At 37.0% G+C, this 24,249-nt stretch overlaps 2 protein-coding genes across 8 annotated transcripts; both read left to right on the plus strand.

Annotated features, from left to right (window-relative positions):
• Positions 1-542: 542 nt before the first annotated feature.
• Positions 543-10,658, plus strand: LOC102231034 (protein tyrosine phosphatase type IVA 3). 3 transcript variants are annotated; one of them, XM_023331576.1, is made up of 7 exons: positions 543-907; positions 3,359-3,794; positions 4,927-5,045; positions 8,215-8,307; positions 8,390-8,520; positions 8,623-8,697; positions 9,513-10,658. In XM_023331576.1, exons 3-7 carry the CDS (start codon positions 4,950-4,952, stop codon positions 9,628-9,630), a joined length of 513 nt encoding a protein of 170 aa, XP_023187344.1. In that variant the 5' UTR covers positions 543-907; positions 3,359-3,794; positions 4,927-4,949; the 3' UTR covers positions 9,631-10,658. The 3 variants fall into 3 exon arrangements, with proteins under 3 accessions (XP_023187344.1, XP_023187341.1, XP_023187342.1); XM_023331573.1 differs by having other exon boundaries at positions 544-907; positions 4,908-5,045; XM_023331574.1 differs by lacking the exon at positions 543-907 and adding an exon at positions 1,247-1,371 and having other exon boundaries at positions 4,908-5,045.
• A 1,378-nt stretch (positions 10,659-12,036) lies between these two features.
• On the plus strand, positions 12,037-23,771 carry zfat (zinc finger and AT-hook domain containing). 5 transcript variants are annotated; one of them, XM_023331594.1, is made up of 25 exons: positions 12,037-12,089; positions 12,189-12,210; positions 13,172-13,330; positions 13,596-13,763; positions 14,045-14,173; positions 14,405-14,518; positions 14,597-14,713; positions 14,793-14,869; positions 15,012-15,070; positions 15,246-15,323; positions 15,566-15,714; positions 15,808-15,899; positions 16,123-16,271; positions 17,822-18,695; positions 19,299-19,404; positions 19,508-19,740; positions 20,129-20,210; positions 20,406-20,525; positions 21,584-21,757; positions 21,853-21,941; positions 22,149-22,287; positions 22,480-22,586; positions 22,864-22,951; positions 23,340-23,437; positions 23,514-23,771. In XM_023331594.1, the coding sequence occupies exons 2-25, from the start codon at positions 12,192-12,194 to the stop codon at positions 23,712-23,714; spliced, it is 3,621 nt and encodes a 1,206-aa protein (XP_023187362.1). In that variant the 5' UTR covers positions 12,037-12,089; positions 12,189-12,191; the 3' UTR covers positions 23,715-23,771. The 5 variants fall into 5 exon arrangements, with proteins under 5 accessions (XP_023187362.1, XP_023187364.1, XP_023187365.1 ...); XM_023331595.1 differs by having other exon boundaries at positions 12,060-12,083; XM_023331596.1 differs by having other exon boundaries at positions 12,037-12,210; positions 14,796-14,869.
• The last annotated feature ends 478 nt before the right edge of the window (positions 23,772-24,249 follow it).

Here is a 24,249-nt window from a genome sequence, read left to right on the forward strand (position 1 = left end):
ATAATTTACTTTGTGTTGGTCACAGTAAATCTAAAAACCACTGTAGTGTGATAAAATGTAAAAATCTTTTAAGGGCGCAAAGAGCATTGCAAGTTATTGTTCATAAAATGTTTTTGGGAGGGAGCTAATCCGTCTTCTGATTTACTGTGATAACTTTGCAATGAGCTAAAATTCTTCATTCAAAGTAATGATTCTCTAAAATGAAACAAAGTTCAAATTGTCACTCTCTTATAGAGGAGTGTTATTCCATTAACGGAGGATCAGTGAGTTTACTTGTCCAGTCTGTCTGGAAGCTCAAACGACTATCTAATTTTAGATCTCTAAGGGAGAGGGGAAACAAGTCAATGTGCAAAACATAAACTGAAAAGAGAGCTCTACTTTTCAAAGAAAGAAAAAAAACCTCATGTTATAATGGATGCATTGCAAACTGAATAGCAGGGAGGGAACAGAAGAGATAGAAGCAGTGAGAAAGACCAATTGCTTTAAAAAGGAAAGAGATGAAGGGGAAGAGTAACAGTGGGTACTACACTCCTCATCTCTCTTTCTAAGAGCATTAACTCTGGAGTATTCTGGTGGTGACAGGAGTGTCAGGGTCAGATGGCTGCTCAGCCTGATTAGACCAGCTCACGGCAGATCCTCAGCCCAGCACACACACTGTACTCCTGCAGCAGAAGAGAGCCACGAACAGGCACATGCAGCACGTTGCAGTGACTACAGAGCCGGCCGGAAAGGACAGCAAGAAAGGGAGGAGGTTAATGTTCTAGTGGGTCACAGTTAGCTACAGGTGGTTGTAGAAATATCCCCCCTCCCCACTTCTGGATGTCTTTCTTGTTCGTTGTGGAAAACTACTAAAAACGAGGTGACTGAACAAAATCTGTGTTTGGAGGGGACACTGAGGACCTAAGTGGTAAGAGTAAACTCCTACAAATGTTGTTGCTGCTGTTTACATGTTGCCTGATGTGGTCAAATAACCAGAAGAAAAACAAACAAACAACCACCAAAAAAAAAACACTCTAAATGTTTGCTGTGGAGCGCTCAAATGAAATTAAATGAATATGTTGGTGCTTGCAGTGATTGGAATCAAAGAAGTTTGACAAATTCTCCAGAAGCGACAGGGTGGAGGAGCACAAGAGTGCACAGCTCAGTGCCAGTTGTTGGCACCAAAAATTTGATGCGTCATATAATCAGTCACTGGTATAGATTGAGCTATAAATACAGCTGTAGGTATTTAGTGCAGGTTTACTATAACAGGGAGTCAGCTGATTGTAATGTCAGCACACTAATCTTTTTGTGGCTGCTGTTGCTTCAGGACTTTGTTTTATTTGACTTTTTGCCTCGGTTTTGGATTTTGCTGTTTAGCAGTCAGAAAAGGTAAGACAGAAGCTCTTGACTTACTATACCAAAACATTTCTGCAGGTGTTAAACTGAAAATGAGCAAAGGTAAATGAATTGTCAGAATTTATCTTGTGTGTGTGTTGTGTGCGTACTGCCATCACAGCAGGCCTGTTCAGATACCATTTTCATTTAGCTTTAAATCAGAGCAACATCATGGACTCAATGTTCATAACAAACATTCCTGATGGGGTTCCTTTGTTTTTCTTCTACACAAGTAGGACATCAACATAACTGCAAATTGGCTTTACTGCTTTAAATGGACCTCAGTGAAAGTAAAAAGCGAATCTCTATCCTGATTATAAACAGCACCGGATAAATTACTAATTATAGATTGTCAACAGGCTCCTGGTAGAGTGAGTCTGTGTGTTGGGTGTTAGAGATGACCGCACCTTACCTCTGGGCTTTCGCTGCTTGTTTTTCTAAGAATTTCTGAAGAGAGCAGAAGGTTACTTGTTGACTGGAAGCCTCATAGTTTTCTGATTCCATCAATATCTTGTCTGTAAAATCTTATAAAATAAAGAACTCAAACTTTCATTGAGGAATGAGGTCCTATTTTAAAGAACAAATTGTTATAAAAAATGCAAAACACGAAATAGTAAAAAAAAAATCCATGCAACAAAACAACTGGCTATAATCTATAGGACTCTATTCTTTGATGCATAAATGAAAAATCTTATAATGCCTTAATTTTCCTGGTAGTTATTTTCATAGCTACCAGCTCAAAGAAAGAACTTGCAACACATGAGACAGAACATGCAGTTACTTTGTCTCAGCTATATTTAAGGAGCCAGTAACATGGCTTAGACAGTAAATGTCACTTAGATAAAAAGGATAAAGTGTAAAGATGGATTATAAGTTTGCATCCACTGATTAATCTAAATAATATAAACATTATTGATGTGAAGTAAGAAGAAGTATTTTCAAATAAAATGATATGGATGGTTTTGAGTTAGGTTTTTTATTTTTTATATATATTAAAATACTAAGACATTTACAACAGACAAATTCTGCTTGGACATAACAGCAGGGAAAATCTATACTTTCTTGTTGTTTGATAACAATATCCTTAGATATTTAGTATTTAGAACTAGTTTGAGGAGAAAGGCAAGCAAAGGAATGATATCAAGTTGAATGTGAATGATCCAATAATTATTATATAAACTGTCAAAATATACAACTGTCATCAGCACAAATATCTAAAGATGCATCAGGAGTATTCTGCTCTATATATTTATTTGTTATACAAAACCTCAAGGGAAACTTTTATTGTATTAAGTAAACAGAAACAAATACAACTGTGTTGAACAAACTGTTCATGACCAGAAAGATGGTAATAATAAAAAGAGCCAGTTGCTTCATCAGAAAGGCATCAATCTAAAGTTTTCAGCGAAATGTGTCATAATCTGCTGTGTCAAATGCTTCCAAATCATTATCAATATATTATTAATCAAAATTTTAAAAACAGTTATAGCAGGACTTGCACCAACACATGCTTAATCAGAAAAATACAGGAACCAAATGACATCTGAATATACAAAAACAGGACCAGTACATGAACACTGAAAATACAGAATGCAAAGTCTGTATTTTCAGACTTTGTGTGATTACACAGAACATATTGAAATGTTTTATAGCAATATTCTTAAAAATGTACTTTCCAGTTTCCAGAAAAACTCATCAACTTTAAAGAGTAAATACAAAGTAGTCAAATTAAAGATCTGAGGACTTTTGCAACTGTTAGGGTGAAAATATTATGTGGCAATAAGAGATAAATTTGTTTGATAGCTTTGTACACATTTCTCTCATTAATTCCTATTCTTGTGGAGGGTGCTGTAAGGAGCTAAGAGGGCTATTTTTCCATTTATAACTAGTTAATAAACTACATAGCTTCTGGCTGATATTGTCCATCTATAAAGCTTAAAAAATACACACAAATATTTGTTTTTTATATTTTCTGTTTCAGAACCGTCGGTTGATGGCGTTTGTGCGGCAGAGTGGGGACTACTGCCACGCTCAACACATTTAGACGGTGTCTGGGACGATGCAGCGCCATGCAGTCTTGGGGCTATGAACACTGAAAGAGCGCTATCATTTGCCTTATGAACTCACCAGCTAATGGGGTAGCAAGTGGAGATTCAGCACTGAAAGCTGAACAGAGAGAAAAGGACATAAAGAGTGACTGAGAGAAACAAAGCAAGCATCAGAGACAATCACAAGCATAAAAAGTAAGAGTGACACAGTGTAGACTACTGGACTATAGGACACAGGCATCAGATGGCATAGCAATCAAGAAGACACATCCTAAGGACTGGTGAATATACATCGGTTAAAACAGGAAGGAGGTCCATAATCATCTGGAGATTTAAGTTAAAGACAGCTACAAACTACTACAGCTAAAGGTAAGTCATATTTGGTCACATGATCTGGATAAAATGTTGTGCTACACCATTGCTTGAGCTGTTTATTACAACATCTACAAGATACTGTGAAGGTGGTTCTGCAGTAGCTTTTCTATAGAACATGATAATGTAACACATTTTAATGGAACAGGTAAGACTATTTTGAAAGACATTTTAAATGACAGTTTTAATTACTGACTATAATTTTATGTTCAAATACATCTGATATATGTACACACCTTAACTACTGGACTCAAGATATCTGACAGCAGCCCATTGTGTGTTTTCTGTGAATGTATTATAACACCTTTTACTTACAGATTAATTATACTATCACAGATCCTGTTTACAAATACAAATTACAAACAATAATTTGTATTTTTCGGAATGCTATGGGGAAGCTCATGCTAAATGAAGCCGGGCAAAGTTACAACTTTAAACAAGTGAGGTCAAAATCTTAAATCCAAACGTGGATTTATGCATTGTATTGTTTTTGACTTGAACTGTCTGACTTATCTAAGCAGAAACTAGGTCCAATAAATTGCATCAACAATGATCTTTTAAATCTTGACCAAAGGAAGATGAGATTCTTTGTTATAATACAAAAAATGAATTCACTTACACACAATGCAGTTCTTGTAAGTCTATTATGCAAAACTTTTGTTTTATCAATAAAGCATAAAAGAATCTGATGGCATCAGATCCAAAGTTTAATCACAGAAAAAAAAATTAAAGTCCTCTGTCTTGATTAATTTTATTTTCTGCTCTATTTTAATCAGTGTCATTGTCAAAATTTGTTTTGGGAACTTTATATTTTATATAATAGCAATGACTTATATTAGTCAGTTTATTAGAAATATTGCAATATTCAATATTTACAGCTGACATACAGGAAGAAAAATATTCACTAAAGAGTTGTCTGAAATTTTGAAAGACTGATTAAAATTGTTGACTTTATGGGCAAAATAAAATAATATATTTTAAATCCTTTTGTATAGAAAAAAAGGCCCTTCAAATTTTAAGTGGCTCAGATATCCTTAGCCATCCTTCAGTATGCTGAAGGACACTTTTACTTTGAGCCTTCTACTAACACATTCCTGCTACATTATGAAGGTCAAAGGTCTCCTTGCAGAGTCAAAGGTTAAACAACCCACCATGAACCGTCCTGCTCCTGTGGAACTGTGCCACAAGAACATGAGATTCCTCATCACACACAACCCCACTGACAGCACACTCAACTCCTTCATAGAGGTGGGTGTGAACTCAGAGTGGCATAAGGAAAATAATCCTGTTATTGTTCAAACCTATGTAAGTGTATGCACACAAATGATATAGAAGTCAGTTTGTCCTGTTCACAAACTATTAGTAAATCCCAATTTTAAAGTATTTGACCCCTAGCAAATTTCTTCTGTTGTTGCTTTTATCCACATTTAAATGCTCATTTGACAATTTTTATATCCAGAAATGATAAACAGGGTAAATGTACATATGCTGCTCCTTTTCAAATGGTGATTTATTTGCTTAAAAAAAAGTTGCACAAACTAACCTGGCCCTATGTACAAAAGTGACTGCCTGTAATTAACCACATTTTTAGAACATTTTACCAGCTATGCTTTTTAAGGAAAAAAACCCTAAAAACAAAAAAAAAACTTAATTATTACCTGTCAGACAATGTTAATCCACTCTGCCTGCTTGTGGTGGTCAGAAAGGCCAATGGCCAAAAGCTTGTCACCATTAGCTTGTGTAAATGTGTGCATGACTGAGAATGATCAATGTCATTGTACAGTGCCTTTGTGTGTCCAGAAAATCGCTATGCAAGTAATTTCATAAAAGACATCAAACAGTACCACCTCATGATCCAAATATTGTTTAGTCAGTGTGCATAAGGAAACTTTCAGCATAATGATCTGTATGACGAACATATCATCATACAGTTTGGAAATGGGTATAAAGCCATCTCTACGTTTTTGGAACTCCAGCATGCCCTAGTATGAACCATCATCCACTAATGGCAAACACATGGTTACAGAAGAGAGCCCTTCCAGAAGAAGATGGCCTGTTAAAAATGATTGCGGAACATGTGAAATTACAATTATCAGCATCTTGAACAAGTACAATATCTACAACTCTGCAGACCTTAGTTGCCTCATTTAAGTAAAATTTATGGTCAATAATGTTACAACCCCCCACAAGACCAATAAGGGTCAAGGCTGGCACTGGGTGTAACACAAAAAGAAGGCAACCTAAACAGTTGGTGTCAGTATCAAAAATATAGTTTAATTTACAGTTCAAGTAAAATGTCACTCACAGTAGACAACAAGCACAGGGAAGCTTTAAACTTCAGTCTCCAAGACCAAAACAACAAACATAACATCCCACTCTTAATTGTAAAATAGAAACACTTTCTAGAAGAGAACTGAAAAAGAAAGTACAATACCTGAACTCTAGTGATGTTACGTGATGTGCCGAGGCTTCGAGGCGTGTGTCGAGTAATGGAGGGGGCATTTCCGTAAAGCGCGTATCGAGGCTTGCTTCATTTAGGGGAGGAGCCGAAAACGATGACGTCCGAAGCCTCGCTGCCTGGCTGTACCACGTGACTGCTTCGGGAAGTGGCTCAGATGTTGGCGCGGGGTTTGACAGCTTTAGAAACCCCACAGGCTTCTAAAGCAAGTTGCGGTCAGTTGAGAGAGTGGAAAGAGTTTTGATAGTTTGGATAGCAGAGTTTGGATAGTGGTTATTTAGTTTGAGACAGTTAGTTTGGTCTTTGGAGAGTTTAGGAGAGAGATAGGAGATTTAGGAGCGCGAGGACAGGATAGGAGTAGGATGGAGCCGGCGAGAAAGAGGAGGATTTCCCCTATGTGGGAACATTTCGATTTGATAAGCCCTAACAAGGTAAGGTGAACTGAACATTTGCAGATGCATTATATTTGCTTATGAGGAACTGTATTTTTTTACTGTTTCTTATGTTCTGTAAAGGTGAGGTGTTTATTGTGCTCCAAGGAGTTGGGGTACAATAATAACACATCATCCATGTAGTGTCAAAAAAGAGAACTCGTTTGAAACCAAAAACTGTGGAGAAATTGTTGTTTCTTAATAAAAATGCATGAAATCATCCAAGTTACACAAGCATTAGCCTATTCACCACCCCTCCCTAGTTCCACAAGCACTTTCACTGTCCTCTGCCTGATTAAGCCCAGGCCATTTTTCTAGAGTCACAGAAAAACTTTATTACACAACATGCCATATCACATGACACTACTATTTTGGGAATAATTACACACAGAGAATACATTCAAACATATTTTATTATACACATATGTGTATACATAATTTATGTAGACAAATGATTTCGTCCTACACCTTTTGTGACGTCATTCTCAAGAGCCATAATAGACAAAAATTCAATGCATCACACGTGTTAAGATACAGCTGGCTGTGATTATACACCTGGCCAGTAGGTGGTTTCGTGTGCACATGAAGCCTCAAGAAATGAACCCTTTCTCGAACCAGTTGGCTCAAGAGGTTCAATGCCTCACTAGGCTCACAGCAAAACCATACAAAGTCTCCACAAACAATCAGCTCACTGACAAGATCACATCAGATCAAGGCCCAAGGAAAAAAGGGATCTGACAGCTCCGGTTGAAGCTCTTTATGGGGTGGCTGACGAGTTCCAACACTTTGCACCTGTGGCAGCCAGGTAAAGCTGAAACACAAAGAAAGAGCTCTCTCATGAAGAGAGGTCAGTGACCGTAACAAATAATAAGAAAGAGACTGACAAAAACACATGGTGATCACAAAAATATTCAATACCTTTGGGAAAATATTCAAAAATATTCACCAGGGAAAGTGTGTGTCTTTACATCTGCCATGAAACTAACACAGCATTCCGGAAAAAAGATCATACAAAGAGCCAAACATAATAATGCTACAATTAAATTAGCGGGCTGGACAAATTAATATAACTGATGGAACCATAAACACTTATTTATATCTGAAAAAAGTTAGACAACAGGAAAATGATCTGAAGCACACTTGCAAGTTAACCCTTAAATGACAAGAAAAATCAGTCTTGCAGTAAAGTAGCCAATTCTGCACTTGTTAAAACCAAGTCAATGAAATGCCCCAAAGCCCTATCATGGGGCATAATTAATATCATTCTGCAGAGAACAGTCTGCCAAAATTCCCCCACAGCAATTTAAATTACTCTACACAGTTATTGTAAAAACTTGATAACACTGGTTATCAAGTTTGGGAGGCAATAACTTTTTCACACTGGACCAGGTTGGTTTGGATATCTTGGCACTTCTCTATTTCTTATTTAATGTCTCATATTGATATTTGTCTGAGATCAAAAACTTGTTTTACAGCTATGTCTTTAATTGTTTCACCACTGTTCTTTCCATGCTTTTCCTTTGCACAGGTCTTAAAAAGGTACGGAGTCACAACTGTGGTGCGTGTTTGCGACAGCACTTACGACAAAACTCCTCTTGAGAAAGACGGGATCACTGTGGTGGTAAGGACTCATACTTTTTATTTGACACACTCTTCATTTACACACCTAAACACAAAGATCCTGAGATCGTACTCCCTTTCAGGATTGGCCCTTTGATGATGGAGCCCCGCCCCCTAACAAGCTGGTTGATGATTGGCTGACTTTGTTGAAAAAGAAGTTTCAGGAGGATCCTGGGTGTTGTGTGGCTGTTCACTGTGTTGCTGGATTGGGAAGGTACAAGATAAAGGATGAAAATAGCTCAAGGAAAAATCAACAACTCTGAAACATAAATTGACACAGTCGCAGCAGTGAATGTTTGTATATACATACATGCAGGGCTCCTGTGCTGGTGGCTTTAGCGCTGATAGAAAGCGGGATGAAGTATGAGGATGCCATTCAGCTCATCAGGCAGTAAGTGTTAGATCTATACTATTTAAAAAGCAGAAATAGTTCTCACAATCTATTTAAGCTAGAATTTGAACAAATTATTATTGCTACGCTTTGAACTATTATCTATTTAAAACCACCACACTTTATATAGATTAAAATTATACAGAATATTCCTATTCAGACCAAAATGCATTTTTTAGCGTAATCAAATGATTACTCCAGCAAGTTTATTATTCTTTTAATATGACCTTCATCATAAAGAAACAGCCCTATTTACTCAGCTAGATGAATATTTGTTCTAATTAATTCAGCTTTATATTTTTTTTCAAAAATGGGGGGAAAAAAAAGAAACAGGTTTGTGCTTTTAGAACAGACAAATAAGCAAAATATTTTCAGTGTGTTATCACACCAGCATTGCTGACCAAATGAATGATGCTGACATCGGTAGCAATGGTGCAACTTCTGAAACCGACTCAGAGGGAAACGGTTGCACATGCCACATTCTGACAATCGGATTCAAGGAGTGGTGGCTGTTTGAGTGCAAATACAAAAACTGAATTTTAAAGATGTTATTTTGCAGAGTATCTATCATTAAGATAGACGTGAGGTGAAGAGTGCATTCAGTAGTTTTTAAATGATATTTCCCCCCAGGAGAGGACCAACACACAATTCCAAGTTTCATGATGAAGATCTGTGTAAAAAAACCCAACACATTTAATACAGAAAAATTTACTTGATCTAAGTTTTTAAAATTTACTGGCAAAATCTATCTGACAATTATTTAATATCTTCTGGTATTTATTTATTGTAAAGCTATCCACTGTCATTCATTGCAGGAAACGCAGAGGAGCCATCAACAGTAAACAGCTGACATACTTGGAGAAATATCGATCGAAACAGAGACTTCGTTTCAAAGATCCTCACACGCACAAGAACAAGTGTTGCATCATGTGAAAAAGCACTTTCACACACAAACACTGAAAGACTACTTGCACCCCTCACGAATGTCTCAGGAATCCAGTTGTATAGGCCTTACAGTGACTACACCGCCTCTCCCTGCAAATGTTGCTGTTATTGCAAGTTATCATTTTTCTTTTTACTGATTTCATATCTATTAATAAAAGTGGAAAAAAAGGTGAAGAATATATATTATAAGTCAGAATGAAATGTCATAGAGTTTGGTAGCTGTAGAAAACGCTGATAAGATCTTGGAGCCTGATGACAGGTAAGGCATCAAGGCACATGGTTCATCTTTAGAGTTATTTTATTCTATTATGCTGAAGAAAATGTGTGGAATGGAACAAATGTTATTGTTTTTTTTTGTTGCTTTATGGCTGATGGTTGCTGCTCAACACCTAAACCTGTCCATGTTTAAATATCAATGCAAACAAGGTGAAGAGTGCGTTCAGTAGTTTGTCATTTGAATAAAATCAGAGACAAACCTTAAATAATTTGCTCCATTAAAAAAAAGAAGTTTGTTATGTTCTTGGCTATTTGATCTTTGGTATTGGATCTTTTACACTTCCTTAAACATATTTTGGTTGTGTTTACATCACTTGTGTTTTTCCTGAATTATGCTTGTGCGCCACTTTTTCAGACACTTTATATTTAACAAAGCCACTTTTGGTTGATCACACTGCATGCACTTTTTATATGTAATTAGTTTGTCCGTGACCTGAAGATAATTTTCTTCTTGTCTTGAACAATAATATTTGATGAAACAAATAAGAGAAGAAAAGCAAAAATATAAAAGCAAATTATGTCAAGATTGTCCATCCGATATGTGTGCACAGTGTGATTTTAGTGCCTGAAGCTATAGAAAATGTTGGTGAATTTTAGGGCTGGCCTGAAGTGAAATTTTGATGTAATTGAATATAAAATTAACAAAAAAAGAATTAAACAACAAAAAAGTGTAAATGTCAGTATGCATTATAATGTACATTTTTTGCAATGTATAATAAAAATTCTATCAACAACTCTAATTTATTACCAATTGTATTCTCTGTCACTTTTACACCTACTCCTACACCCTCACAATTGCTTTCTACTGAACAATATGATGTAAGAAGTCCAAATCACCATCCTGCCACTACTGTGTTTTACAGTTTATGTTAAGTGGTTATGCTGATATGCTATGTTGGGTTTACACCAAACACGATGCTCTGCATCTTGATCTAATTTTTGCTTGGCATTGTTCCAAAAGCCTTGTGGTTCATTCAAATGTAATTAAATAAAAAAAGAAAAACAATGGCATCATACCATATAATTTTTAAAGGAGAGGAGTTCATCTGTCTATTCTTCCCATCAAGCCACATGATGTTTTTTTTCCAATTGCATTGTCTTGAACTTAACATGTAATACTTTAACTAAGGCTTGCAGAGTCTGAGATACAACCCTGGGATTTATTATTATTATTATTATTATTATTATTATTATTATTATTATTATTATTATTATTATTATTATTATTATTATTATTATTATTAGCAGTTTCTCTAAACCCCACATCTTCTGACATTGAATTTCCAAGAATACCAACTGCTTAAATGATAAGCAATGATCTTGAATGTTTTCCTTCTGAATAAAAAACGTCACTGTATGATCTCCAAATAGTTTGGAAGTGACCCTATTAGTCCTTTGAGAACAAAGGGTTGCAACACTGATAGTTGCAGATATTTTGTATCCTGGCATTGAGTGGAATAACATCAGTAAACTCCTGACCAGCAAACTGCAAATCTCCAACTTTTATTGACGTGGTCACAAAAGAACAAGGTTAGTTTTCCAATACATATTCATTGAAGCTTTCTAAATCCCAGGACTGCATATAACAATGAAACATAACTTCAACGGACATAATGTTTACTAGAAAAAGTTGTCAAATCCCACAGTTTTATCTCAGTTAATGAATATTATTGTTTAGTCATCAAGTAAATAATTTCAAGTCCTTCTTGCTACTAAATAAATAAACCTTGTACAGGTAGAAAATAATATAATATGCCATAAAAATTAAGTATTGATGACTGCTTATATAATTACTATTTAAGTCATTTTTTAGCCAACCTGTTGATAAGATGTTGATTGTGTCTTCAATCACTGTAATCAGCCTTCTTAAGACACAACTGTAAACAACTTCAGTAACCATATCTCTTAAGTCTCCTTTATGCCCAATGTTTCTCGTATATGCCTTAAATTAAACACTTATTTTTTCACTGGACAAATTAACTTGCTTTCACGCTTATTTTCTCTATTTAAATGCGTTTTGCATTGAGCAGTTGCAGTATTATCTTCCCGTCACTTAGGGGCGCTGTGAGGTTACCTGTTCAGACAGTCTGCTGCTTGTGCTATTTACTTCCGCTGACTGGAGAGACTTGTGTCGCAGATTCGACAGATATTCGTGACTTTCTGGAGTATATGTACTTTTAAAATGTTTATTTAGATATTATACACTTCCATAACGTTTCTCATGCCAGTGCATAATTAGTTTCCTTTTTGTTTTTGTCGGCGCTTGACAGAAAATGAATGGAGAAAAAGCAGGTAAGAATTTCTGTTAATTTCAACGCGAATATGTTGGTGGTGTCCTCATTTTGTTTTTGGCCACTATGGTATTTACATACAAGTAGCACTGCAAAAGTATTCATAACATTTATGTGACATTCATTTTGTCACGAGCTACAAACTATTTAACGTGATTATTCTGTAATAGACGGCAGTAATAATTGCGAAGTGGAATGAAAATTATATGTATTTTCAAAGGTTAATGCAAACAAAAGTGTCAAAAATGTGACATGTTTGTAATCAGCTACTTTTATTGTGTGATTTAATCGTTGTATAAACACAGGTCTTTAGTGAAGACCTCAGATGGTTATAGAAAACATTAGAGAAGAAAAAGCATCACAAAGAGCAACAGATATTCCAGGGACAAAGTTGTGAAGAGGTTTGAAGTGCACTTAAGATTAAAGAATATCCCTAAACCCAATGGAGTGTCTATGCCATAGACACTCCATTGGGTTTAGGGATATTCTTTAAGACTCTATGGTAACATTTAAAAATTGTAACTTTCACAATCACCATCCAGTTGAAATGAACTTCAGCCATTTTGCAAAGGATAATAAAAACCAAATCTTTCTTGAAGTGTATATCTGGTAGAGAAATATCCAAAAAGATTTGGATTTGTCATTGCAACAGTGTGAGCTATTGACTCAAACACATACACAAAATTCTATCTGTGTAAAAAAAACAAAAAATAGCACCTAACACCTAACAATTACACACTACTTTGTGTTGATTTGCAACATAAAACATTAATATATAACTTAACTGGTATAATATATTATAACATTAAATATTAGTAAAACATATTAGAGTTTGTAGTTGCAACATGACAAAATGTGCAAAAGTTCAAGGGATATGAATACTTTTGAAAGGTGCTGAATGGTGCTTGTGTGTTGATCTCTGTAACCCCGACCTTGAATATTATTCGTTTCTGTCCCTCCAGCTGGCTCTGTGTTCATGTGTCGCCTGTGCAACCTGTTCTCGCCCAATCGCTCCGAGCTGCTGGCACATTGCTCTGAGAATCACCCCCAGCATGAGTCCCCAGACAGCATTATTACTGCACTGCAGCCGCTCATAACCGAGCCTGTGGAGAAGCTGTTAGGTAAAAGTACTATGGTGTTAGGAGAATCTCCTACAAGTTATCTCAACTGGCATTCCTCCATTCACTCAATCAAGAATTAATACTATTATTTAACATAAAATATAGTATTCAAACTGTATCCTATTTATTGCAGGAAGCCATGTATGAACTTGATGAAATGTAATACAAACAAAATTTTGAACAAAGAAAAAATTTTGTCATCCTGAAACACATTCTAAATTGGCATTCTTCTTTCTTTTTCCTTGTTACTGGCTCTGGCTCTTAGACAATCCAATTAAGCGAAAACGAGGAAGACCAAAAGGTTCTACAAAGAAGTTACGGGGGGACTTGATGGACCAGACCACTGTTGCGGCTCAGAGTGCAAAAGAAAATCTGAAAGAAAAAGAATCGAGACTCAAAGATGGACAGCAACAGTGTGGTTTAGTCAAAGATGGTACTGTTTCCATTTACATATAATCCATAATTCTGTCATTTTGGTCTTCAGAGTAATTACATTTGGCCCAGATAGCATTTAAATATGCAACAAATGGTGTTGTTAATGCACCATTGTCTGTAATAGACGGCAGTAATAATTGCGAAGTGGAATGAAAATATTATACTGTATATATTTGACCTTTTGCACGGGAGCTGCAATGGAAATTTCGTTGAATTCTGTTCAATGACAATAAATGCTATCTAATCTAATCTAATTCTTGTTGTCTTTCTTCTATAAAGGTGAAAGTCAGGATGGAGCTTTAGGGCGTGAATGCAGAGTCTGCCATCGCACATTCAGCAACAAACGACAAATCCTCAAACATATCTGCCTTAGAGAGGAAGATGAAAAGGATGATGTCCAACAGCATGGTAAAGATAGAGGGGACAGATGGCAGTAGCCCAGCAGTATAAACAGTCTATTGTGAAAGTTTACTGTTTTTACTGCTTTTCTGTAGAAGTAAAAGCTTTACTGTTGCTTTACTGTAACTGTTAAGATGCATTTTTGAATGAATGATTATTTACTGTCCAAATATCCCACAATTGTTAGAAAGAAAAATAATACCTCATGACAACTGGATTTTAAGTTGTAACAATTAACAGATGAAGCCTTGATAGGAATTACTTCAGGTGCAGAAGAAGATGTTGGTTCCAGAGGAACAGATTCAAACCAAACAAAACAAAAACCAACAAGATCTGGACTGAAAAGACAGAAAGGTGAGTGTGTTATTTCAAGGGCACATTTTGTAGTCATTTATTACCAAAGGAAACTAAATTTTTTTTCTCTACATTTAGATACCAGCAGCTCTAATCTCACAAGCATCAACCAAGTTTGCAGCGAAGGAGGAAAAACAACGGGACAGAAAAAAGCTCTGATTAATGTTGTTCTGACAGAAGACGAAATACTTCCAGGTTGAGCTAGTTTTACTAGTTTTATATTTTAGCTACAAATATTATTTTTAGAAGCAAAGTAATGTTACTTTGAATGCAGCAGGTGTTTGCAAAATGGTGACAGTAGAAAATACTGCAGCAGAAACAGAGTCTTCAGCTATTCAAGGTCAACATCAGGTAAGCAAAAATATTAGTTTGCACTATTAAAGGGTAATTTCTGCAATATTATAAAATTTTTGCTAGTTTTTAGAAACTATTTTCTTTGATCAGTGAAGTCTATCTTAAAGTTGTTTTTTTATTGAATATTTTGTCTAATCAGCTTCTTGCAAGTGGAGTTACAGTCTGTGAAAATAACCAGACACCACAAGACGATCTAAGGTAAAGAGAAATCTCTGTTTTCTTTTATTTGGGATGAAAAGCGTGTCTTGGAATTATAAACACTAGAAAAACAAACTTATGCAATTTATGATTCAGAAAAAAATTAGTATTTGTACCAATGAGAAACATTATAGTTTTCATATACAGATGTGATGTTGCTTTGTTCTCCTCGCAGCTCTAATCTGAAGTCAGGAACAACTGCTTCAACCAGCAAGGGATTCCAGGAATATTCCATCAAGCAAGATGCTACCAAGTAATATATATATAGTATACTGTCAATATCTGTCAAAAGCAATTTTATTAATTTTTTTAAGTTCATTAATTTTGCACAAAATTACAGTTTGCCTTTTAAAACAAAATTATTTGTATGTTAAAAATTAAATTTTCATTGCTTTATAAAACCAGTTACGATGCTGACAACACTATTCCTCCAAAGGCAGCAACAATGAAATGAGTTCATGTGTGCAAAAAATATACTCTGTTTCTTTGTTCTAGTTTACTCCAGAGCAAGCTGAAGATCTTTGCCTGTGAGTTTTGTAATAAGATCTTTAAGTTCAGACATTCATTGGTTGCCCATCTCAGGACACACACCAAGGAAAAACCCTTCCAGTGTCCACACTGTGACTATGCCTCAGCCATCAAAGGTAACTCACCGAGTTAGTGGAAGGAGATAGGAACAGTTCAGTATTAAGAAAAAAGACGAAAATGTTAAGTTGTGTGGATTTTGTTCTTTAAAGCTAACCTGAATGTTCACCTGAGGAAGCACACAGGAGAGAAGTTCAGCTGTGATCGCTGTGCCTTCAGCTGCCTCAGCCCAGGACACCTAAAGGTGGTGTTATTGTTACACTTTGCAAATTAGATTAGCGGCAATTTCATTTGTCATCTCATTGTTAAGGTTGTAATAAAACATTTTGTTGATGCTCCAGCACTTCCTAACTTCATGTTTATTATCTGTGTCTGTTTTTTGATAAGGTTAGCTTAATTTCTTAGGTTGAAATGATTGTTACTAATTCCCTGTTGATAAATGAGCCTCTACATTTCTGCTAATGCAGGTTCACACAGAGAGAGTCCACCTGAAGATGAAGCAGCACTGCAGCTTTTGTGAGAAAAAGTACTCTGACGTGAAGAACCTGTTGAAACACATGGAGACACGGCACAACCTGAAAGACTCTGCTGTCCTCCAGACCTACCAGCAACTAAGGTGTGATCCTTCATAGAGGTTAATTACCTGTAATATTAAGACAGTTCATCATGGACATAAATTTCACAATAACGTAACAGGTGCTTCTAGACCTTATTGTTTACATGAACATTTGTTCATGTAAACAAATAAGGGGGCGACTGTGGCTCTTTGGTAGAGTAGTCGTCTTGCGATCGGAAGGTTGTAGGTTCCATTCCAGCTTCCTCCTGCCACATGTCGATGTGCCTCTGGGCAAGGCACTTAACCCCAAATTGCCTACCGATCTGCGTATCGGTGTATAAATGTGTGCGTGTTTGTGAGTGCGACTGGGTGAATGTGACTCTAGTGTAAAGCGCTTTGAGTGGTCAAAAATGACTGGAAAAGCGCTATATAAGTTCAGTCCATTTACCATTTGTCAAGGTGAAGTGATCACAAAATTTGAATTTATTGTGTTTTTTCTCTAATCCACACAAGGTTAAAATTCTTAATATAGGCTCAACCATAAATGTTTGCATGTATACATACACAAACACTAATATTAGGGTAGAAATGGCTTAACAAGAACCCATAGACTCTTTGTTGACTCTGTGTTGCCATCAACAAGCTCCTGGCATAATTCTGTCTACATATTTGTATACTCATCTTTGCATAAAATAACATGCTGTTATCACATTTTATAAATTATAAAACCAGTATTGATCAGCACCTTCTTTGTCCAGGTAATGTTAAACTTGCTTCAGTGTGGATGGCACCTGTAGGTGTTTGAGTTGTTTCCAGTTTATAATAGGCTGGACCAATTGCCATTTATCTGAAGTGACAATCGGGATTCCATCCATTTTCTAACACCCTTGTCCCTAGTGGGGTTGGGAGGGGTGCTGACAATCGGGATTAATGGCTAAAATTTAAGAATCAAAAGGGCAATGATTCCCAAATCATCCAAAGTGGTTTAGGGAGAATCCCTCAAAATTAATGATCAGCTTTGTGGCACAAAGCTTACCATTTCTGATAAGAAAGGTAGCCAAATATTTAGTCATAGTAATGAAAGAATCTTGTTGATGGCCAAAAATGTGTGGTTGCTCTGCAGCTTGAGACATTAGTCAAAACAGTAAAGGGGATGTATGTGTATATTTGAGCCTGTATGCCTTATGTGGACTATCTGTGGAGTGCAGAAATTCTACTTGGATTCAAACTTGTGTTCCCAGTTATTTTGTTTACAACTCATTTGCAATGTTTCTAATCTCATCAGTACATAAAGAAATTGTTCAAATAAGTATTTAAAAGCCCGGAATTAATTTAAACTTCATCCTCATTCTATCTCTGATGGATGGATGTAAGTTCATGACCAGAACATATTTTGTTCTTTAAGTTAATTCTAGTTTATTTCTAATATCCATTCAAGACTGTAGGGCAGGGCCCAGATTTCTAGTAATAAATTTTACCAACTTGCATGCAGAAATAACTTATAGATCCTAAAATTTGTTTCTAACCATGCCTTTATGTAAAGATTTAAACAAATATTTGCAAAATATAGCAGGTGTATTTTTTTTCTTACACATCTGCACTTTCTGCAGGTTAAAGACTCGACAGGGCCTCCGGCAGCTCCTGTACCACTGCCCCACCTGTAACCGACGCTTTAAGAACCAGCAGGAGCGAGAGCGCCACCTGCTGATCCATGGGCCTCAGCCACCCTTTGCCTGTCTACTTTGTGACCACACTGCAACCAAGATGGTCGCCCTCGCCGCACACATCAGGAAGCATCTCTTTTTGTATGTGTGCAGTGTGTGCGACAAAAAACTGGTCAGCTCGCAGAGGCTGAGGGGCCACCTGGAGGAGAGTCATCCTGAGCTGGACATGGAGCAGACCTTCATCAACTGTATCAACATCAGCTACTATCTGATTCTGCCCGAAGGAGGTGGAGAAAGTGAGGAGGGTGGGGAAAAAGAGAGGGAAGCAACTTTCAAGGAAGGTGAGGCCGCCGGGACGAAGATAGAAGGCAACAAAGGTCTTGGTGGAGATGAAGAGGAACTGAGAAATGATGGGAAGCAACAGCAGGACAAAAAACAAACCCAATCTGTGCAGATGATGGAAGAAGAGAAAGGAAAAGAAGACAGAGAGAGCATAGGTGGAGCTCAGAAAGAATCCCAGGACAAATCCAATGAGGCTGCAGCTGAAGAGAAATTACTTAATTCAGCTGCATGTGTTTCTGCTGCTGATGCACATGCAGAAAAAAACAATTCGTCTTCATTACCCGTTGGCTTCAACAGCTCATCTCTGAAAGACAGGACTCAAGAAAACACACAACCAGATGTTGTAAACTCATCTGCAGTCAGCAACACAGCTTCATCTTCATCATCAGGAGTTTCTAACTCTTCAGATTCACCTGGTGAAATACATTTATCTTCAGCCTCCCAGGTAGACGTCAGCCAAACTTCACCTGCAGAGAAGGTACATTTAGAGATAATGTAGCATCCTGAAATATAATGGAACCATGACTTTGTTTCACTACTTTGGTTCACAGTTTAAATTTTAATGGCTGCATTATTGTTCAGATTATTTAAAAAAATACTCTTTTCAATCAACTCTGTAGCTTGATTTGTGTTTTTCTTACATAAGACCAGAAAAATCCAGCTGTACAGAAACTTAGTTTGCTTTGGGAATCTTTTAATTATTTTGATTTACATAATGTTATATTATTTCTGTACTGAGGAAGGAGGAAATAAAATTTACAAAGTATTATTTAACAAAACCGGTTAATTATAGCTTGGCACTGAACCTAGAAGAAGACAACAAAATGTGACTAAAGAAAAATAATAAAAATAGATGTCTGTTTATCAAATATAAGATGTCCTGCAACACTGTTCAGAAACATCCTCCTACTGAAGAAGCGTGCAATATACAGAGATTTTACAATGATTTATCCTAAATTATCCTAAACCATAATCAACAAATATTCTCTATAAAATTCCACTAGGCTATCACAAGTTTATTTAGTCCTGCTTGTTTTGATCTTAAAGTTTTTCTCTTTGCTTCCTCTTGTTTTTCTATCAGAGCGCCTTCGAGCAGGTGTTTTCGTCTCTTCAGAAAACCCGCCTCGATATGGAGACCTATCAGAGGCTCAGGAAAATCTACGGAGACCTTGAATGTCAATATTGTGGTGAGATAATAGTGGTTATGTTTTATTGTTTTTCTTCTTGTTTGTTTTTTTTATTTTGTATTGTGGAACCAGCTGCTTTAATCCCATAGACTCTCCCTCATAGGTAAGCTGTTCTGGTACAAGGTTCATTACAACGTCCACGTCCGCACACACACCAAGGAACACTTGCATTACTGTTCAAAGTGCAGCTACTCTTCCATCACCAAGAGCTCACTGAAACGACACCAAATCCAGAAGCACAGTGACCTGCTGCTGCCTTGTTCGAGTCCTGACTGCAAATACTCCACACCTGACAAATACAAACTGCAGGCACATATGAGGACTCAACATGAACAGGTAACCAGTCAGAGGAGATCTGTTGTATTATGCAAAAATTTATGATGGAGGTTCAACGTCCAGCATGATCACTCATTTAGTTGTATATACACTAGGACCAAAATATGTTCTTTGAACGGCCCAGTCAAAGTTTAGATGTAAATCCTATTGAGAATTTATGGGAAGTCATTAAAGCTGATGTTTGCAGATGCTCTCCATTCAATCTAACTGAGCTGACCTAGAGCAGGGTGTATATAAGTACACACTATGTTTTCAGAGTTAGAATTTCAACATAATCTATCACAAAAGCTAAAAAAATACAATGAATATGTGAAAAAGTTGAAGAGGTATGAAAGTTTTGCAAGGCTCTTGTTTATTTCTACTGATGCCATGTTGTTGTTGTTTACAGGAGAGCTGTGCTGTGTGTCCCATCTGTCGGCGCACTTACCCACAGCACAGATTAAAGCACCACCTTAAATCATCCCACCCAGGTAAGAAAAACAAATGTATTCCTAGTAAAACAGAACAAACAATACAATCGGTATTCGATAATGTCTTCATTTTGGAATTGCATTTAAATGTTTCCTTTGAAAAAGTTGTGACTTGTAAGATTTTCCTCATTTTCATTGTGGAGGAGCCAGTCAGTGGTTTTATGATTCTGTTTTTTGTTAATATGTGTTTGACAGATAAAGTACCTGTTGGAGGTAAAGGACCGATGGTGCAGCGTGCAGAGAAGTGCCCTTACTGTGACTCCTACTTCCTGAAGAACAGCAGTGACTTTCAGCAACACATCTGGGCCCATCAAGGTGTGCTGGAAACTCAAATGAAATACGCTATCGCTGCTGAGGTCTGCAACAATAACATTCATAGTACTTGGTGATTGTATCCTTAGTTTGTCAGCTGAGCTTCCATCTGTTTCTGCTTCTGCCTGCCTGCCCTCCACAGGGAAGGAAGAGAAAGTTAAAAACACACACTTATGTTGCTGAGGCGAATGACCAGATGTAATCTAGAGGGTCTTTGCAACAGTTTATTTGTCTGTTCGACATATTGCACCATGTTTTTTACCCTCTTGTGTTTCTCTTTCCGTGAAGTGGTTCAGATTGTTTACGTATCTCAACTTGAGCAGCTGTTTGTTTTGCTTGTTAATTTTTACCACCACATGTTTTTCCCGGCCTCTGACACACTCCCGCTTACCTTGAAGAGCTGTTTACCTTGAAGTTACAGCTGCTCTCAGCCTGAGTTGCTGCAGAAGCCTGCAGACAGATAGCCAGCACAGGTGTTAATGAAGGTCTCAGAGGACGCTGGCATTTTTTAAATCAGAGCTCCAGCTTTCACATTTCTGCTGGTTCGGGGGTGTTTTTGACACTCATCAGCAGTGATAGCTGCAGTTGCGAACGAGCCAAAAAAAATAATTCTATTGTCAAAGAAAACCCAAAGTTTGACTATTTTACTGCAGCAAAATGCCACTCTGTTTACATAGGTAGCCATACAAAACAGTGCCTTGTAAAAATATTCTATCTCTTTAACTTTGTTTGATATTATAGTAAATTTCAATGTATTTAATTTTAATTTTATGCAATATAATATGGTTTGTAATTTGAAATATAAATGCATAACTTTTTTAGAATTATTTTTATTCTCCAAATGTTTAAATATGTTGGTTTGTCACCTAGTATCTTTATGAATTTGAGTACAAGGCCCCTTTTAAACAGACATACTGCCTTCATATCCATAACAGGGAGTAACCTTGTTATGGATATGAAAGGGAATAACCTCTTAGTATTTTGTTGATGCACAATGAAGAAAATATTAATATGTGTGATTCTGAAGTGTGAATCCTGTGTGTGTGTGTCAATCTGGTTAGGTTTGAAGCCCTACGTCTGCAGTGTGTGCAGCTACTCGAGCTGCAATCGGAGTAACCTGAAGACCCACATGAACCGACACAGCAGTGAGAAGCATCATCTCTGTGATCACTGTGGTAAAAAGTTCAAATCTAAGCTCACGCTGAAAAGTCACCGACTGAACCACACAGATGAAGGTAGGCAATATATGGCTAAGCTATTGGCATAGATTAGCAGAAGTGTAAAAACAAATGGTGGTAATCGAAGGGGAAAACATTCTGTGTCCGTTCAGGGAAGAGGTTTCAGTGTTCGGAGTGTCCTTTTACATCTGTTTTTAAACCTTCCTTGCTCAGACACATGGAGCAACATGCTAAGTTTAAGGTAGGAATCCACATTTAATAAATGCAACCTCAGTTTGTACTTCTATTATTTTTAACGATCCACAGAAAATAATGTACATAACATCTGTTTTTGTAAAACAAAGTGTAGTTTGAACACAGAGATTTTGCACACAGACTAAAATGCCTAAATTCACTGTCATTGGCAATCTAATCTGATTCATACTGTAATATGAATTTGTGTTTTCAGCCATTTCGTTGCGCTCACTGCCATTACTCATGTAATATTGCTGGTGCTCTGAAGCGACACTTCAACATCAAGCACCCAGAAGAAACTTATGAGAATGCTGGACCAGGACTGCCAAACTCTGAAACCCTGAAACAGCAAGGTGCTTAACTCCAAACTCTGTCACCACATCTGTCACAATCTCCATTTAATCACAGCAGTATGGAATATATACTAGATAGAAAATTAAAGGAATGCCATGAAAAGCTAGAAGACTTTGGCTTTCAAATGTGTAAAATTTGTGCATAAAAATGTGGTTAGCCTACCCTCATTTCTTGTTGGTCTCCTGTGCTAGGTGGGATGAAGTGCCCAGAGTGTGAGTTTGTTTATGGAACAAAGTGGGAGCTGACCCGTCACTTGAAGACTAAACACAATTTGAAAGTGGTCGAGGGTAACTGGGAGGTAGCTAGTATACAAATACACAAGAAACAAAATAACAACAACAAACAGATTTCTGTCTGTCTGTCCGTCCATCCGTCTGTACAACATGACTCCATATAAGCATTTGTTTTCCCACCATATTTCCTTACTTTCTGGCTGTACATTTTAATAAATTTGGAAAGAAAAAGAAATAGTATGTGAAAAATGTGCAGGTGCCCTGTGATATGACTATAAAGTAAGTCTTGTGTTTGTCAGGTAAGGTGCTTTTCATGCAGTCTGTTGTTGTGTGCCTGTGCAGGTGGCTGAGGAGACAGAAGCTCAGTATGTGTCTGTAGAGAATGAAGAACACCTGACAGAAGCACCTTTAGCAGTCCTGGAGGACAACGGTAAGCATGATAAAAGCACAATTAGTTTATTAGCCGAGTTTGTGAAACTCCTTTTGCAGCATTCACTTTTTTTGCTGCTTCCGGCACAAATAGTGTTGCTCATGTCTAATTCTTTTTCGAGTGCTTTGCAAAAGTGCTCTGGTCAGATGAGACCAAAATGTGACTTTCATGCTCTACATGAAATGTGTGGTGGAAACGTGATGGTGTGGAAATATTTTTATTCAGCTGGGACATGGAATTCAAGTAGAAATATTCAGGGTGTGGCTGTTGCAGAACAACACGTAAAATAGTGTAAAGAAAATGACTACTTCAGCAAGTATTCATTTACTTACTGTGTAAAACTGATGTTCTTCTTCAGTGATGACAATACTTGAATACATTTTCTCAGGTAATGTCCAGCAGATCGCTGAACTGAGCTCAGAGACTCACAGTGCAGTAGCCTCCATGGTAGCAATGGCTCCAGGCACAGTGACTGTGGTACAGCAGGTAAATATAATCACTGCACTTTATCTGAAACTGATTGGTTCTTTGAATCTGCATTGACCTTATGCTATTGGTAAAGGTGCAGGTTGCTCAGGATCATGCAGTGGGTGACTGCAGCAACCAGCTGATGGTGGTGAATGCAGACGAGGGACTCGATGGCAACCAGGTGATGGTGGTGGAGGATGGACATGGCCTGGATGCTCTAACGGTCCTCACTCAGGGAGAAAACACTCACCACTACATCGTATACATCCAGGAGCAAACTGTGGAAATCAACTAGCAGTGTTCACATTTCAGCACTATGTAGCAAATGGCAATAAATTTAATGAATATATGCTTTTCATTGTCAAGACTGTTCATTTTCCTTCTTTTTTTCACTCATAGAAAGGAACTCATGAAAATAATTGCAGTACACCATTGCATGTGTTTGAGACATATGTTGTACAAAGTAAATTTCTAAACAGATTTCATGTTTCTACTCTAGCATAACTCTTTAGTGGTTTTATTTGTTCAAAACTGGTCTATGTTATCATTCTGGGATTTTACCATTGCTGTTCGCTAAAATAACTGTCCTGGTAAGGAGTAACAAGGGTCAGGTTAATAGGTCCCCTTGCTCACTTACACATTTTTTCTGTGTGACTGAGATCAGAGCTTTGTGATGGCCGCTCTTAAACATTGTTCACTTGTAAAGTGTAATCTGATTTTTATCATTGCTTTGGAGACATCACTTCTTCCTTGCTGTGTGGCCATTAAGACTGTCTGAATAGAACTAATTTCAAGGACAATCTCTTGAAATGAGTCACACACGTCAAACA

The sequence above is a fragment of the Xiphophorus maculatus genome, chromosome 3, assembly GCF_002775205.1.
Source record: "Xiphophorus maculatus strain JP 163 A chromosome 3, X_maculatus-5.0-male, whole genome shotgun sequence".
NCBI classification, from domain to species: Eukaryota; Metazoa; Chordata; class Actinopteri; order Cyprinodontiformes; family Poeciliidae; genus Xiphophorus; species Xiphophorus maculatus.

Bases quoted from the DNA above. Each gene is read 5' to 3' on its own strand.
- LOC102231034 (XM_023331576.1), top strand. From the start codon at position 4,950: ATGAACCGTCCTGCTCCTGTGGAACTGTGCCACAAGAACATGAGATTC. The intron at 8,521-8,622 runs GTACAAGATAAA...ACATACATGCAG, and splicing joins TGTGTTGCTGGATTGGGAAG to GGCTCCTGTGCTGGTGGCTT. The intron at 8,698-9,512 runs GTAAGTGTTAGA...CATTCATTGCAG, and splicing joins GCCATTCAGCTCATCAGGCA to GAAACGCAGAGGAGCCATCA.
- zfat (XM_023331594.1), top strand. The intron at 14,519-14,596 runs GTGAGTGTGTTA...CTCTACATTTAG, and splicing joins TGGACTGAAAAGACAGAAAG to ATACCAGCAGCTCTAATCTC. The intron at 15,324-15,565 runs GTAATATATATA...TCTTTGTTCTAG, and splicing joins ATCAAGCAAGATGCTACCAA to TTTACTCCAGAGCAAGCTGA.